The 14358-nt window shown below is 41.3% G+C and overlaps 1 protein-coding gene across 2 annotated transcripts; it reads right to left on the bottom strand.

Moving 5' to 3' along the window:
• Positions 1-51: 51 nt before the first annotated feature.
• atp5mc3a (ATP synthase membrane subunit c locus 3a) lies at positions 52-2818 on the bottom strand. 2 transcript variants are annotated; one of them, XM_076170052.1, is made up of 5 exons: positions 2761-2818; positions 2467-2562; positions 1440-1514; positions 765-955; positions 52-623 (listed from the first exon to the last, which is right to left on the bottom strand). In XM_076170052.1, the coding sequence occupies exons 2-5, from the start codon at positions 2503-2505 to the stop codon at positions 509-511; spliced, it is 420 nt and encodes a 139-aa protein (XP_076026167.1). In that variant the 5' UTR covers positions 2506-2562; positions 2761-2818; the 3' UTR covers positions 52-508. The 2 variants fall into 2 exon arrangements, with proteins under 2 accessions (XP_076026167.1, XP_076026168.1); XM_076170053.1 differs by having other exon boundaries at positions 2673-2773.
• Between the last annotated feature and the right edge of the window lie 11540 nt (positions 2819-14358).

Raw genomic sequence — 14358 nt, 5'->3', positions numbered from 1 at the left:
GCTGAATAACTGATACAGACCTGTGTGGAAAAAAGTGATACAAAACCAATATTTAGCACCATTAAATTGTCTAGATTTATTCAATGCCATTTACAAAAGCAAGCCCATACCTGCTGCCTACTTACAGTACTGCCATTTTACCTGCAGGTGACCCAAGAATGCATGAAGGTGGACCCCAAAAAGCTTGCAAATGAAGCACTGAGAACAAAGGCTCCAGCTGTGGTTGACACATCTGCTTCATGGAGAAGATGACATGCATGAAGGCAGTTTGTCACGTTGCGTTGGCGTGATTTTAGACATGAAAGTTACTGCCATTGTTAAATAGTCAAATACATGTATTTTAATCACGTAATTTCTTACATTTTTACAATACATGCTTTGCTTATCTGACGGCGTCTGACAGACTTGAAAATGTACATTGCCCTGACACAGACACGGAACAATTTTGGTAGCCACAATAAAATATGTAGTCACATCTGTAATTAAAGTGTTGTATGACAGCAGAGTTTTACATAGCAAACAGGATAAGGAACGCCACCATCAAACAGAACAGTCCCATGGCTTCAGACAGGGCAAATCCAAGGATGGCATAAGAAAACAGCTGCTGCTTCAGAGATGGGTTCCTACAAACAAGGACAAATGATCAGGACATCTCTCAAATAACAATCAACACCAGAAATAAACAAAACTGAACTCCCATCACTAGTGGGAACAAGTTGAGCTTAAGAGTGGATTCTAGGTGTTATGGCAAGAGAGCAACGAACCTAGCATAGCCGATGATGAGACTGCCGAACACGGTCCCGATTCCAGCACCAGATCCAGCGACTCCGACTGTGGCAGCGCCGGCACCGATGAACTTGGCAGCGGTGTCGATGTCCCTGCTCACGGCGCTGGTCTGGAAGCCTCTCAGTACAGCCTGGGTGAGGGGGCTCTGTGGCATCAGAGCTACAGTGTTCTGCAGGGATACACGGAAAAAGGGAATGTTACTTTGATACATTCACACAAGGTACAAAGACACATTCAGCCATACAACATACGCTTGGGCACTATTTGAAAGTGACAATAGCAGCGCCAATATTAGAATTTTAAATCAAAATGTTTTTTTACCAACGTTACTGCTAAATATAAAAAAAAAAACATTGAACAAAAATCACTGGCATAGCTGTTAAATGTTATTTTGACAAACTGTCTACCTTTCAGAAGTAATTTTAAATGATATATCTATTCACAGCATTCCAGGACGATAACACAACTAAAACAAGTGATTACCGAGACTGATAACTCAATGGTTTACTGAAGAATAAAAAAAGCTTTATCCATGATCATGAAAGCCATTTAGTAAACTTAAATGATCAACCATTGAAGATGCTTTCACAGAGGCCTGGAATGCATTAATAATTCAAACCACTCGAATACCAAATGCACTTAGAATGTCTCACCTGTGTTTGAGCCTCAGGCCTGGACAGCACAGAGGCAGACAGGGGTCTGTATAGAGCCCGGGAACCAGCACGGACCTGCAGCAGACAATGGGACACAAGACAAAACCATATTAGCATCAGGGGTGGTTGACAGAGAAGGTTGCATTTCAGGATTTAAAATCAAATACGCCAAAATCACATTGAACGAAAGTTACACTGAACTTTGGATCATTTTCAAAAACAAAGCCATTCTTGCAGAGACTCCATGCATTCTAACCAAAATAGTCGCCACACAGTAATATGAGGAGACAACAGGTGATAACACTGAGGCTCCAGCGGGGCTGGGGGGTGTGATCAGTCAGAGGCTGAACAGGTGGGAGGCACCTTGAGTGTGACAGTTAAATGTCTGTGACAGGTCACAGTACACCCTGTGACATTGGTGATCAATAAGCACCGTCTGTACAAACACAAGGACTTTGAAGGGGCAGAACCAAGCAGCTGGTAAAGCTGTGACAGAATGCTACATGAGCATAGCATTCCTCTTTTTCAAGCCAATCTCATTAGCTAGCTGGAGCTACAGGAAACAGAAAACAATGACCTTGGGTGAAGCACCAAACTGCTCAAAATGCATTTAATTGAATCACCGAGCCGCTGATGGCCGCACTGCTGTGTGAAGTATCTGCTGCTCAGGCCTACATGCAGGACTGACTGGTGAACTGTGCTCTAAACACAGCTAACAGTGAATAATAATGACCTTAGTTGGCGGCCATGATTGAAAAGCAGCCAGCTAAGAGCTCCAGTGACACTGCCGTCGAGGTTTCTCCAAAACATCTTCATGCGTTGAGCTCCTCCGCCGCACAAACACAGCCTCCATGCATTCAACGCCAAATGTCATTCAATGACTTAGCATTAGCAGCTAGCCCGCCGGCCTAGTCTGCAGGTACCCTTGCTGGGCAGATAAGTGTCAAGTTCAAGCCGAGGCCCGCACGGCTTTACCGGCCACAGGAGACACCGAAGAGCCGAAACAAGCGAAGCGAAGAGAACTCACCAGAGCCGGCGTGGAGACGAACTTTGCACAGGCGTACATGTTGAAAGGTAGATTGTATAACCGGTTCGGTCAAATGTGAATGAAGCCCGGGTCTCTCTGCGGAAAAGAGCAGACAAAAGTAAGGTCACACTGCAGAACAAACGCTTCGGGGACACAATTAAGACATCCAAAACATCATCCATGTTCACACTGCATGCTGCCCTCACATATGCACCGCAAGATGAAGCGGAGAGGGAGGATGACAGAGGATTTAAGAGGAAGAGAGTCTCACACAAGCTGCCATTAAAAACTTACCGACTGCAGAGGTCGTACCACAGTGAACGAGCACGCATGCGCGGAGTGACGTATATAGAGCCCCGGATGATGATGACAGAAGGTCATTTCACACTAACTTTATTAGCATGATCACACACAGCAGCAGCTATTGTCATTCAGAAAATAGAATTTTTAAATTCTTATAACCGAATATTTTTGCTGCGTTATTCTTAATTGTAATCCCGTTAATACATTTAAATAGAAAACGTCATCTAAATGTATCAAGGCATATACAGCAATTAGTCTGCATGCACCATCATGGAGCTGGGACGATGACTGCAGTGTAATGCAAACTAAGATCACTAAAATGACAGGCATCGCATTTATATTCAGCCGTATGCTTTGTCTCCAGTTATACTACATTTTAAGAGATCTGTATAAACGACCAAATATTGAGTTGCTCCAGCGCTCACTTAAATAAATGATAATGGTCTCATGGCATTAACAAAGTGATGTCATCCAACAAACAAAAGTTACAACAGTGAAGCCAACCAAACTTACAGTAATGATGTCATCTAACAACAATATTGTCGTCTAAACTATCAGTTACAATTATCTAGTCAAAACAAACAACACAACTTATTTTGTAGTAACAAATATCTAAAATGTAATAAAAGTAAAATCTTCTTGAAAATATTTTGTATCAATAGGCTCTCAATTAGGTTTATTAATATTTATTATTATTTTAAAAGTACTTTTGCCCAAACAAACGTGCATTACATCATACTCCTGTAACACAATAGTTAATCATTTGCCGTAGATGTACAACAGTAATCAACAGAGGATGTTTCCTCAACAAAGGATGCATAACACTTCACACATCAGCAAATTGCTTTTCCACCACTGCCAGTTAGATGTTTGGAGCTATAGTTTGATATATTAAGACCAGGGTAGTAAACATCACCGTTTTGAGGAATTTCTATGGCTTAAAGAAGGAAAGAGACAAAAGTGGCATCTATAAAGTTGTCATCATGAACATTAAGTTGCTTCCACCCTCCTTAAATGTTGCTCTGCAGCAGCACTGGGCCTCGGCTTAACTGTGGGAACTGAATGTGTTCAAGGCTAGAAATTCTTGGCTGTGGACTCCCTCAGGGTCATGGCAAACCAGGAGCAGATGGTAGTTTCACTGAAATTTGGCCAAAAATAAGAATCTGATCCTCGGGTGCAGTTTCCCTTCATATTGACTGTATGTTATTTGTGTCCAGGGAGCGTCATAAACTCATAGAAGTGCTGAGTAATACTATGGACAATACGAGTAGAAACGCCTTTTCATTAATTTATCATTTCTAATATGCCAGCATTATCTTGGCTAATGTTTGTTATGTGTAATATGTTTTTCAGACCTCATTTTAAAGCCTCTGATCTAAATTATGCATGCAGCAGCACAATTTCGACACGTATCTCAATTTTTCACTTACAGAATAAACCTGGCTGCCTCTGTCTACCACTTGCATCACCTGTTGTAGTGTGAAATTTCTGCGTGTGCCCAGAGGGATCTGTGGCTCGGGGACCTGTGCGTGCATCTCGGAGGCTGAGGGTGGAGCTGTAGGCTACCAGCACCAAGCGGATTTGTAATTGTGATGAATGACTCTATAGCAGCTGCTCTGTGATGGAAAGGTAATGAGCACGGGGAGTCTGTCTTTGCTGCATGCTGGCATTAAGGGAGGAATGTCCCACCGGCTCCCCAGGTATGATCTTTTCAGTTTTACAGGGAACACGCATGATCTCGGGAGCACTGAATGTCCTGAAAATGGAGAAAAAGACAGTGAAGGATTTAATGTGTTAAAAAAGAACCAGAAAATTATTCTGTTCTGTTCACAGAATTCGTTCCATTTTTTTTCTCTAGTTGCTCTGAAAAGGAAGTATGTGGAAGTAGAACATGTTGAAAGACCAATTTGTCCAGAGTGCTATTGTTAATATTATGTGTTAGTAACAGATTGTGCTGTAATTAAACCTTAGTGTTCATAATACAGGAACAACTTTGAGTCTCATGCATTCCATTTGTAGTAATTATCAGTAATGTCTTATTGGATCAACATTCACTCTGTCAATGGAGGCCTGAGCTGTAGCAGAGTGGAACAAGGTCATTCCATTTGAAGTCCAGCAGAGGGTGCAATCGGGTCTATCCTTTGTTGCCAGGGTCATGCTTAAGGTTTACAAAGACTATCAAAAGCCTCTTACCAATATTATTGGTAAGAGTTTTATTATGCATTAAAACTCTCTGGCAAGAATTCTTAAAGGTAAATGGAAATTTCATCAATTTTTTTGCTCAATATGAATGTAAAATGTAACCGATAGATTAAAAAGGAAAACACTTCGTTTATATGTACTTGATCTTGACTATAATCCCCCCTGCTGCGAATCCTCTTAATTATGTACGTCCAGACACAGCTGGCACAACAATGGCCGTATGACAGATCAGTGTCTTTATTCAATGCAGCAGATGATATTATATTTCTGTTAATGCAAATCTAAAACACACTGTAATGCACCCATCTATAGGTCAGAGCAATCCGTATGATAAAACATGAACCTTTACAATATAGTAATTGGTAGACAGCACATATCAAAGTGGCCGTTAACTACCCGGGGTCAATGTCATAGCGTCTAATTAACAGTGCAGCAGTTGTGTGGTCCTACATGGCTGTGGAAGGTGGAGGGAGCAGCTTATCTCACCACCCTTTACCCACCTTTTACTTCCTCCCATTCAGAGGCACGCACGCACTCGCTGTCTGAGTTCTCGCATAGAACACTCCGAGACATTCCATTTGCATGCCCGCCCCATCAAGCTGGATGCACTCAGACTGGTAATAAAAGGCATTGACCCCCTTAACCTTTATGAATTACAATTTGTGCCTGCAGCACGTCCTGTCAGAGGCCTCAGAAAAGCAGGCACCTCAGCCGGGGTGTGTGCGTGTTGTTTTGCAGTTGTTAAGGAGAGGGGAAAAGGTTTTTACAGCTCCTCGTCGGAGCTCCTGACAAGCAGGGAGGAGGCGGTCTGACAGCAGAAGCAGAATAGGGAGGGACTGCAGCGCTGCTGATGGCTCCATGCTAATCTCCATCCCTGGATGCCGTACAAAACTACAGAGGCTCTTTTCTTTGTCAAGACCAAAGATGCATAGCAGATAGCGCTTTAGATCATCTGTGCTCTCCCTCTAGAGCATCCAATCGTTTAACTCTGATTACTCTCTGACTGATCATTTTCTCTCTCTTCAAAAAATATTTATTAGCCAGATTGTGGTGAAACGTATCACTGGGTTATGATTGGCAGTTATAAAAATAAATGCTGCAAATCTATTCAGAACTTGCTAAATCTGAAAGTGTTCTGGGGCCGGAAGAAACCAGGACAACAGCTACAGGTTTCGAGCACTTGTTGGTGATTGTGTTGTTATAAATGTCAAACTAGATTGTTTTCAACTAAATTAATATATGACCCAAACATTATGCTGACATATTTCATAGCTCTAGCACAGATTTAGAATAACGCATCATACAAACAATGGGCCTCATTCATCAACCATGCTAATGAACCATATGTGATCTGATCCTGTGTTTAAGAGCAAAGAGCAACATTTCTGCGATTCATCAAAAATGTTTGGTGAATTAACATAATGTAAAACAAATGTGATGATAAAATACAGTAGAAGACATTACAGTTACTTTCAAAGAAAATGGTATGTTGTTTTATTTATATATGAATGTAAATTTGAATGTGGGTGTGTTTTTTGTATGATTTTAGTGTTTTTTAATGCACAAGTGCTGCTTTAATACCATAACATCAGGTAGAAGAATTTCATTGTTGTCTTCTTCTTTCCATTTTGTTAGGCACTCATCCATCCATTCTCTGTACCTGCTTCATTCCAAATCAATGCTTTGTGTTCAGCTCTATGATGTGATGCCATTTTCTGGAGCTTTGGGGCATTTACTTATGCTAATCACCACTTCAGTAGAATACGCATTCAATTTTAAGATCAGGTGGGATTCATCCACCAGGGTACAATCAATTTAGGTGTTGTACACACATGTCGTCAATCGGATGTGGAATTTATTTAAATTTCCTTTTTCAGTCCAGATGCTTGGACGGGGGACACCAATTAAGAGCTGACACGTGCAATGTGGTTGTTTTGTGCATTGTTGTTGCTGATTCAGCAGCATGTACAGAGTTTGGACGTTTCCATATATTAGCTAGTATGTACAATACAAATGTGTTAGTGGTAGTTATTTCTTTCTTTATACAATAGTATGGGATTAGAACAAGACACATTTTGTCTGAGCTTGTTGTTGCCTTGGTGGAGGTATCAGGCTGAATTGAATATGAGCCCAACTTGAATAAAACAACAAAAGTGTCTGTCTTGGATGAGATGATGAAGAATTCTTACACATTTCCGCCAAGAGAAATGACTCCATTGCTTTTGGTCTTTGTGAGGAAGTGGTCTGAATCTGTGTGTGTGTGTGTGTGTGTGTGTGTGTGTGTGTGTGTGTGTGTGTGTGTGTGTGTGTGTGTGTGTGTGTGTGTGTGTACTGGGACAACAGTGAGCGTAGAGAAACAGAAGTTTGCTAGTTTAGCTTCAGTCTGAACATGGTAACTGGGGGCTGGAAGCCACTGAACCAACAGAGCCGACAAACCCATCTAGCTAACAATGCTACAAGGCCGCTACAGGTCACACTTCAAACTAAGCTAAACATCCTGAGTTCGAAGGTCAACGGGTCAACATAACAGAAACAAGAAACAAGAGCAGTGACACTAATGTAATATATTGGTTTACCTTAAGAAATATCTATGTGTTTTTGCATTATAACTGTAACAGCTGTGCTAGTTTGTAGCTAACTATGAATGCTGAGAAGTAGCATTGATACAAACCACAACAAACAAAGTAGATAGGGTCTGTAAACTGGCAGCAAACATCTAATTACCCAGAACCAGAAGAATTTTATTTGACTGCTGAATGCCTCATAATCCATAATAATGTTTGTATTTGAAGCTAGAACTGACCTTATAGGAGACAGAGTGTGAAACCACAAAATGTCAGTTGTTTATAAGAGCACATCAACCACAACTCCTCAAAGTCTCAATTGACACCATTAATTCATTGTGTTGTGTGTTCTCAGAATGCCTTTAATTTGTGTGAAATCTCTTGGGTTCACACAAAACATTTCCCTTTCCTTTAGCGCACACACACACCCCTCATGGAGAGACTCCAATAATCCACACACAGGAGTGGGCATACAATCCCCGATGCCCCTGGAAATCATCCCACAATAACACAACAAGCATTCTTTATCTCTGAAAGATTTAAAGGACATTAGCGCTCATGAAATTGATTTTAGTTTTTAAAGAAATCTATAATAATGCTGATCTTTGTGCTGCTGCTGGTGTAATGAATGCCGAGGCTCGCAGCATCGTTCGTCTTGATCCTGACTTCGTTAGATTTGTCTGTAACGCCTCTGCTTCCACTGGATGCCAGTATTCAGCTGAACTGCTTCTACTGAGTAATTCCTGAAAAAAAGAGCACTATATCGCTGATATTGGCTGGGGTTTCTGAATACAGTTTAAAATAGATATTGTGTTCCCACTGTCGCTGGCATGAACCATCTTCTTTATTCCTCTTTCCTTCTGTTTAACATCAGGAAAGTCAGCCAGTGACTGTGTGAACAGGAGCGTGGCTGACAGGGGCAGCCGTGCGATGATTGGTTTACGGATCTGTGCTTTCTCTAGCGACTTCAAGGTCACTAAGATTTACAATCAAATGGCTCATGACACTTCAGTAAAAGCCCCCTAAAGCTGATGACAGAAAACCAAAATGAGCCGGCCACTGTCACACAACGCGCTTGACCTTTTTCGTCCATCACGAGAACGCAGCGTTGTCTCTTCGCTCCGTGCTACCCAGTAAAGATATGCACGTTAAGTTTTGCAGACAGAAGGTTGTTAAGGGAGGCATATGGAGAAAGGATTTGATAGACAGACACTATATGGCACACACACTTTAAGGAGATTAGAAGAACAGTGTGTTTCAAGCTTCAGTCAAAATGCAGTCACAGTTTACTACACAAAAGAGCAATTAAATATGATTTAAAAGGCCATTCTGTGATGGCAGCATGCTGCCCCCTATTGAAATATTAATACCCTACTATCGCTGCTCTAAACAATCATTTAGGTGATTTAATGCATTCAGGATTTTATTAATCCAGTTATTTACATATGTTTTAGTTCTTAAATGTGATGCCTGAACTTTTGCTTCAATTACACAATTAAACTGCTGAACATAAATATACCTAAAGTTGGAGGCTTTAAAATATTGTCGACAAACATTCAACAACATTTAAGTTAATTTTCTATCTACATTCCATTGTTTTCCAGAGTAAATGCAAATAAAAGTAAATGCAGCCTTTGTTTTAATCACTCATCTAGTTTAAATGACTGAGGATGGATATGAGACTTGTTACACATAAGCTGATAAACAAAGTGTGTTTACTTAGCACTCATATGGAACACTGTTGATTTTTATAGGACACATATGGTTGCGTTTTATTGTGCTCAATTAAATTGCTTTAAACTTGGATTAACTTTTGCAGCGGCGTTTCATTATTTCACGTTTTCGCACCGAGTGCTGTTCACCATGCGGCCACTGCAAACATCTCCACAGCACCGCTCACAGATTTGGGTGTCAAAAACGCAGCTGTCACAACAATATTTAGTGAAAGGGCCCTTCCTGCTTTTAATGGCCTGACCTACATCCCAGTTCAGAGAGCTAATAAAGGCAGTCTGGTGTGGGGCCTGGAGCTGCACAATGTCACTCACAGATCCCCAACTCAGCAAGATCCGGAATGCTCAATTAGTTGCTTTTATAGGGTCCATTAATATGCATTAACTCTCTTTCCAATGTACGAGCACAGACAAACAGTCGCTGATGGTGACATATCAGCTCAGCAACACAGTGGCTTTCTACCCTTTAATGAATATCTGAATTTTTGGCATTACAGAAAACTCATTGTAGAAAGACAAATGAAGCAGAAACTAACAAAAATATGTCAAAATATAGTTTTTTAAATAAAAAAAGATGTATTTTCACAATGAAAGTGTAAAAAAATACTAGAAAGGTTACACGTACTTATATATGCACATATGCACACACACACACACACACACATAATGGCAAACCACAGCCATAGGAATCCAGATGAGTTCATTTACATAGAATCGCTCAGCCTGCCTGCTCTTGAAGCGGGAGAACAGATCGCTCAGCACAGAAACCTCCACAATCTGGTACCACTCCTCCCACACAATAAACTGATCTGGCACAGAGCAAGTTGAATCAATCATGGCGCTTTATTATCCTGTCACTAGTCTGCTTCCTGCAAGTGTGTTTACCCTGTCCATGGCCCTGCGATTGTGGCTGTTCAGTGTACATTAAGACAGACATAATTGAGATTGTGGGCGGCCGAAAGTGCAGGGCTCAACCTGTTGTCGTTAATCTGTCATATTGTCACAAGTCACGGCAGCGGTGACCTGTGGGAGGCTGCACCTTGGAGGCACTGCTGATGGCGCTTTGTTGTGCACAGCAGAGGGCCTCACCGATTCCAAGTTTATTGGTTTGCCACCAGCGAAGCACTCAAAGAAAGTGTGATCTATGGCCCAACCTCTGGAATCAATTCCTTTGCACTGATCTTAATCCATGTTTGGTACTTCATGATTAGGAGCGACTCCCCTAAAACTCTGCACCTCTATGCTATGCTTGTGGTCATGATTCCAGTGATTAAAGATCAGACTTAGGCTCCTTATTTGAAAGTATTATCATTAAAAAAATAAGGTATAGGAACCAACAGTCACTCTCGACGTAATCAAAGCTTAATATTGCCTTATGTGTTACACTAAATTATACAAGCAATCAATTTGAAGTAATTGGTAATCCTTGAAAAGGTGGCAGTCTCCCTTTAAATTAGATTACTGATGGCTGTGCAGAAAATTCCCCTTCACTTTGTATAAATTAAAGCCCTGGAAAAGCATTTACAAAATAACAAGATATAAATGAATGCAATCGCACTGTTGGAAAAGGTGCTTTTTACAATCACGTCACATATTAGAAATAATAGCTAAATCTTGGCTCAGCGGCCTGTTATTAATTACGTGGCAAATAGGACCTGTCTGTTTTCACACCCAGTTATTGTGGCGGTGAGAGATCACCAAGAAAATTAAACAGCAATCAAAGTGCATTTCTATCATCATAATTCTGATTGTCACCTTTCCCAAGATAGCACGTAGCATAACAAGTCCCAGTGTTTATAAAGCATCCCAATATGCTGCCATTCATATTTCACATTTATGTTTTACTACAACAGTTTCCTAAATGTGATCTCTATCCTTGTTACTCCTGACGTGCAATGTGATTTATTAGAAATGGAAATATGAAAACACTGGCATGAAACAGAATTTAATTGATAGTTAGAGTAGACGCAGCTTGTAAAGAGTAATCTGTGGCTTCCTCTGTGCAGAGCGGCGCAATATGTTTACACCAGCAGCACTAACACACAGCCCCGCATCATGTATGTCATTTACACACGCCTCCATTCTGCCACTGCAAAATTCACAAAGCGATCGCTTAAATCTCAAAGTGGATGTAAGTATCTGGCTCCGTATCTTCAGAATGTGGCTTCTTTTATAGCAGCGGTTATATCAGCCTGGAGAGCCATAAGTTATGAAATGTCAGGATTCTATGCATTCTAATTGAGTGTGGAGCAGTTAATGGCTGTGGAAATTCAGCCGCTTGACGTCTTATTCCCCTGTGTGCCGTTTCACACCCAAGCCCATGAGCCTCAATTAAATGACAAAATGGGCTCATTCTTGAAAATAACAACAATAAAAACACAAGCCTATATGGCAATAATATCAGGTCTCACCTTGAATCAACAATGGTCACAGCTTGCAAATGACTAAATGGAGACGCTGCGTTAAGTGAAGTGACAGGGAGGTGCATGTAGTAAAAGAGCATTAATGTAACAGTTTGTTTCTGCAGTGACATACATTTAATGTGCATCAAAGCGTATTCAAATATACCTTAGAATTGATGAGAAAATAATTGAATTTTGCCCTTGGGTTTGATTTATAGGAGATACACCATCAAGCTCACTGCATTTATGACTAACAGGAGTTCATCTATATCAAGTCTGAGACTTAGGCCTGGGTTTTATGTCTATAGGTAGATCAGCCCATCCCTCAAAACATAAAGTTACCTATGTGTTACTGAGTAACCGGGTCAATAATGCCTAAACCCTTTCCCATTTTCAGCAGATGTCTGCAATCTATAAATACACATGGAGCATGTCCTATTAAATCCTGTGATATGGAGAGGGCCTAAATATTGACCCAATCCTGATTGGAGTATTTTTTTTCACACCCTTGCTTATTATTTTTATGACTCCTTGACTTTAACCCCTTTACTGCTTCGCTGATTTCATGCAAGAAACAATAGCTTTTCAATAATTCAATTTATAGCTGAGCATAAATGGAATTCAAAGGACAACGCTGCTGCAAATGAACACGAACGGTGATTTTGGTCCAAGCAAAGGCGCGCTGGAAGCCAGAAGGAAAGGGGGAATATTTATTTTACGGTTGCCTCACATTCCCATTAAAACGAGGAAGCTACATTTCCAAAGTGTGCGGTGCAAATGTAATATACAGAGTTGAAAGAGACAGATGGTAGAGTGAAAGTCTCATGTGGCGGTGCTGTGCAATGGTACCACTGAAACCAGTGCCAATAAAGAAATCCCTCCAACTCCTTCCGAGGCGAGATGAGGATGTGCAGGTTTGTAACATTCTATTAATACAGGTTCATGTGCATCTATTGTGTGCCAGCTCACTCACACACACACACACACACACACACACAGACACACACACACACACACACACACACACACACACACACATGACTAATCAGATCCTGGTGCAGAGGTGGCCACACCTTGTTCATCATTTCTTGTTGATGTCGCTGGAGTGAAATGTGGAATGAATCTAAAGACCAAGCACAGAAATGAATTACCATCCTATTTATTTATCCGGCCTTTTCTGTCAATCACGGCAATAATCAGAACTAACTCATTCAAATTTTGAGAAAATGAAGAATCCTTTCCCCCCAGTTTTCAATTTGGAAGAGGCAACTATGGCCATGATGAATGTCTGAATAGTCCATCTTCCTCCTCTCATTTCTCCTAACCTTTCCTGACAGCTTAGATATTGCCTACCTGGTAATTTGCTCTACAATAATTGTTACTGTGAGATTTCCCCCAGCTTTTAACAAGGATTCTTAACACCCTCTGTAGGTGACAAAATGCAATTACAAACAGAAGTGCTCCATCGTGACTGGTCATCAGCAGCTGCCACCTCCATTCCCCCGGCCCCGACTGCTTCCATTAACGAAAAAAAACAAAAGACGCGCAGACGGATTCGCCAAACATTTGCGGCGAATAAAACTTTAATTAAAAGATATGAAGCCGTTTTATTGATTAACAACATTGGTGATTAAAGTGTACGGCTGACATTTTTTTTTCCAAGCTTGCTCTTTTGTTCCCCCTCGGAGATCATTTATTGTGGTGCGGGCCTGTTTATTGATAAGTGTGTTTGATGAATGCAGATGTGGCTGTTTGCAGAGCGGGCTTTGCTGATGGAGCGATCATATTGCGCAAAACACCGGGCGGAGGCAGGAACAGCTGTTGCGGCTCCATCCACTGGGACGCCATGTTTCACCACCACCCCGAGTGCACGCACGCACCCACGCACGCATCCACACACGCACACATGCACGCACGCCGCTGTGAAACTGCAACCAACACATTCAAGGCACCCGAACAACTCTATGAATTTTATGACACATCACGAGAGCTCTCTCATCTCTGTCCAGCACTAAAACCTTAATTATTGGACTAATTGCTACGGCTATATTCATTTCTCCAGTAATCCTTTGGTGATTATACTTTGTGTTCAATACTGGGTTTATCCTTTAATTAAAAGGATTATTAACCTTTTAGATGGAGTCATGTGGGATTAAACCCTAAAATGTTCAACGTCAAAAGCGTTTTCTTCTTTTAAACAAGCCGAGAATGAGGTGAAAGAGGCGTTAATTCAATCATAAACAGGAGGCCCCGGGGTGGTCAGATGGTTCATAGCTTCACTTCATGCTTTTGCAGAGCTGAGAAACAACAATAAGCAATAAGCCTTCATCCACACCGCCGTCCAATTAAGGTGCGTAGGATGCTGACTTATTGTGCCTGGTGGGCTAACAATCAGTGTAAATAGATGAATCATGATCCGGAAGCTGACCAGAGAGACTTTTACATGGTGAGAACAAGGTGAGAGGTCCAGAGTCAATGCTACTAAAAACAAGAAACTAATTACCAATACAGACGGGGAAGTCTTCACAACGAAGAGCTCCTCAAGGCCGCGCACCTCCGGAGCACAAGTTCAAAGTCAGACAGAGCCGAGCGTGATTGCAAATCATCGGGGATCTGTACCAATAAGAGTTTGTTAAGGAAAGGGCTGGATGGTGTAGGAGGTTTATGGAATTTCAGCAAATATCAAGGAGG

Source organism: Genypterus blacodes, unplaced genomic scaffold (assembly GCF_046128005.1).
Source record: "Genypterus blacodes isolate CSIRO-AG114 ecotype Tasmania unplaced genomic scaffold, CSIRO-AGI_Gbla_v1 ptg000214l_1, whole genome shotgun sequence".
Taxonomy (NCBI): domain Eukaryota; kingdom Metazoa; phylum Chordata; class Actinopteri; order Ophidiiformes; family Ophidiidae; genus Genypterus; species Genypterus blacodes.
Note: the sequence above shows the minus strand (reverse complement) of the source record. Positions and strands in the feature narration are given on the sequence as shown.

Excerpts from the sequence above, each read along its gene's own strand:
- atp5mc3a (XM_076170052.1), bottom strand. The coding sequence starts at position 2,505 with ATGTACGCCTGTGCAAAGTTCGTCTCCACGCCGGCTCTG. Across the intron at positions 956-1,439 it reads GGCCTGAGGCTCAAACACAG|AACACTGTAGCTCTGATGCC; the intron begins GTGAGACATTCT and ends GTATCCCTGCAG. Across the intron at positions 624-764 it reads CTCATCATCGGCTATGCTAG|GAACCCATCTCTGAAGCAGC; the intron begins GTTCGTTGCTCT and ends CCTTGTTTGTAG.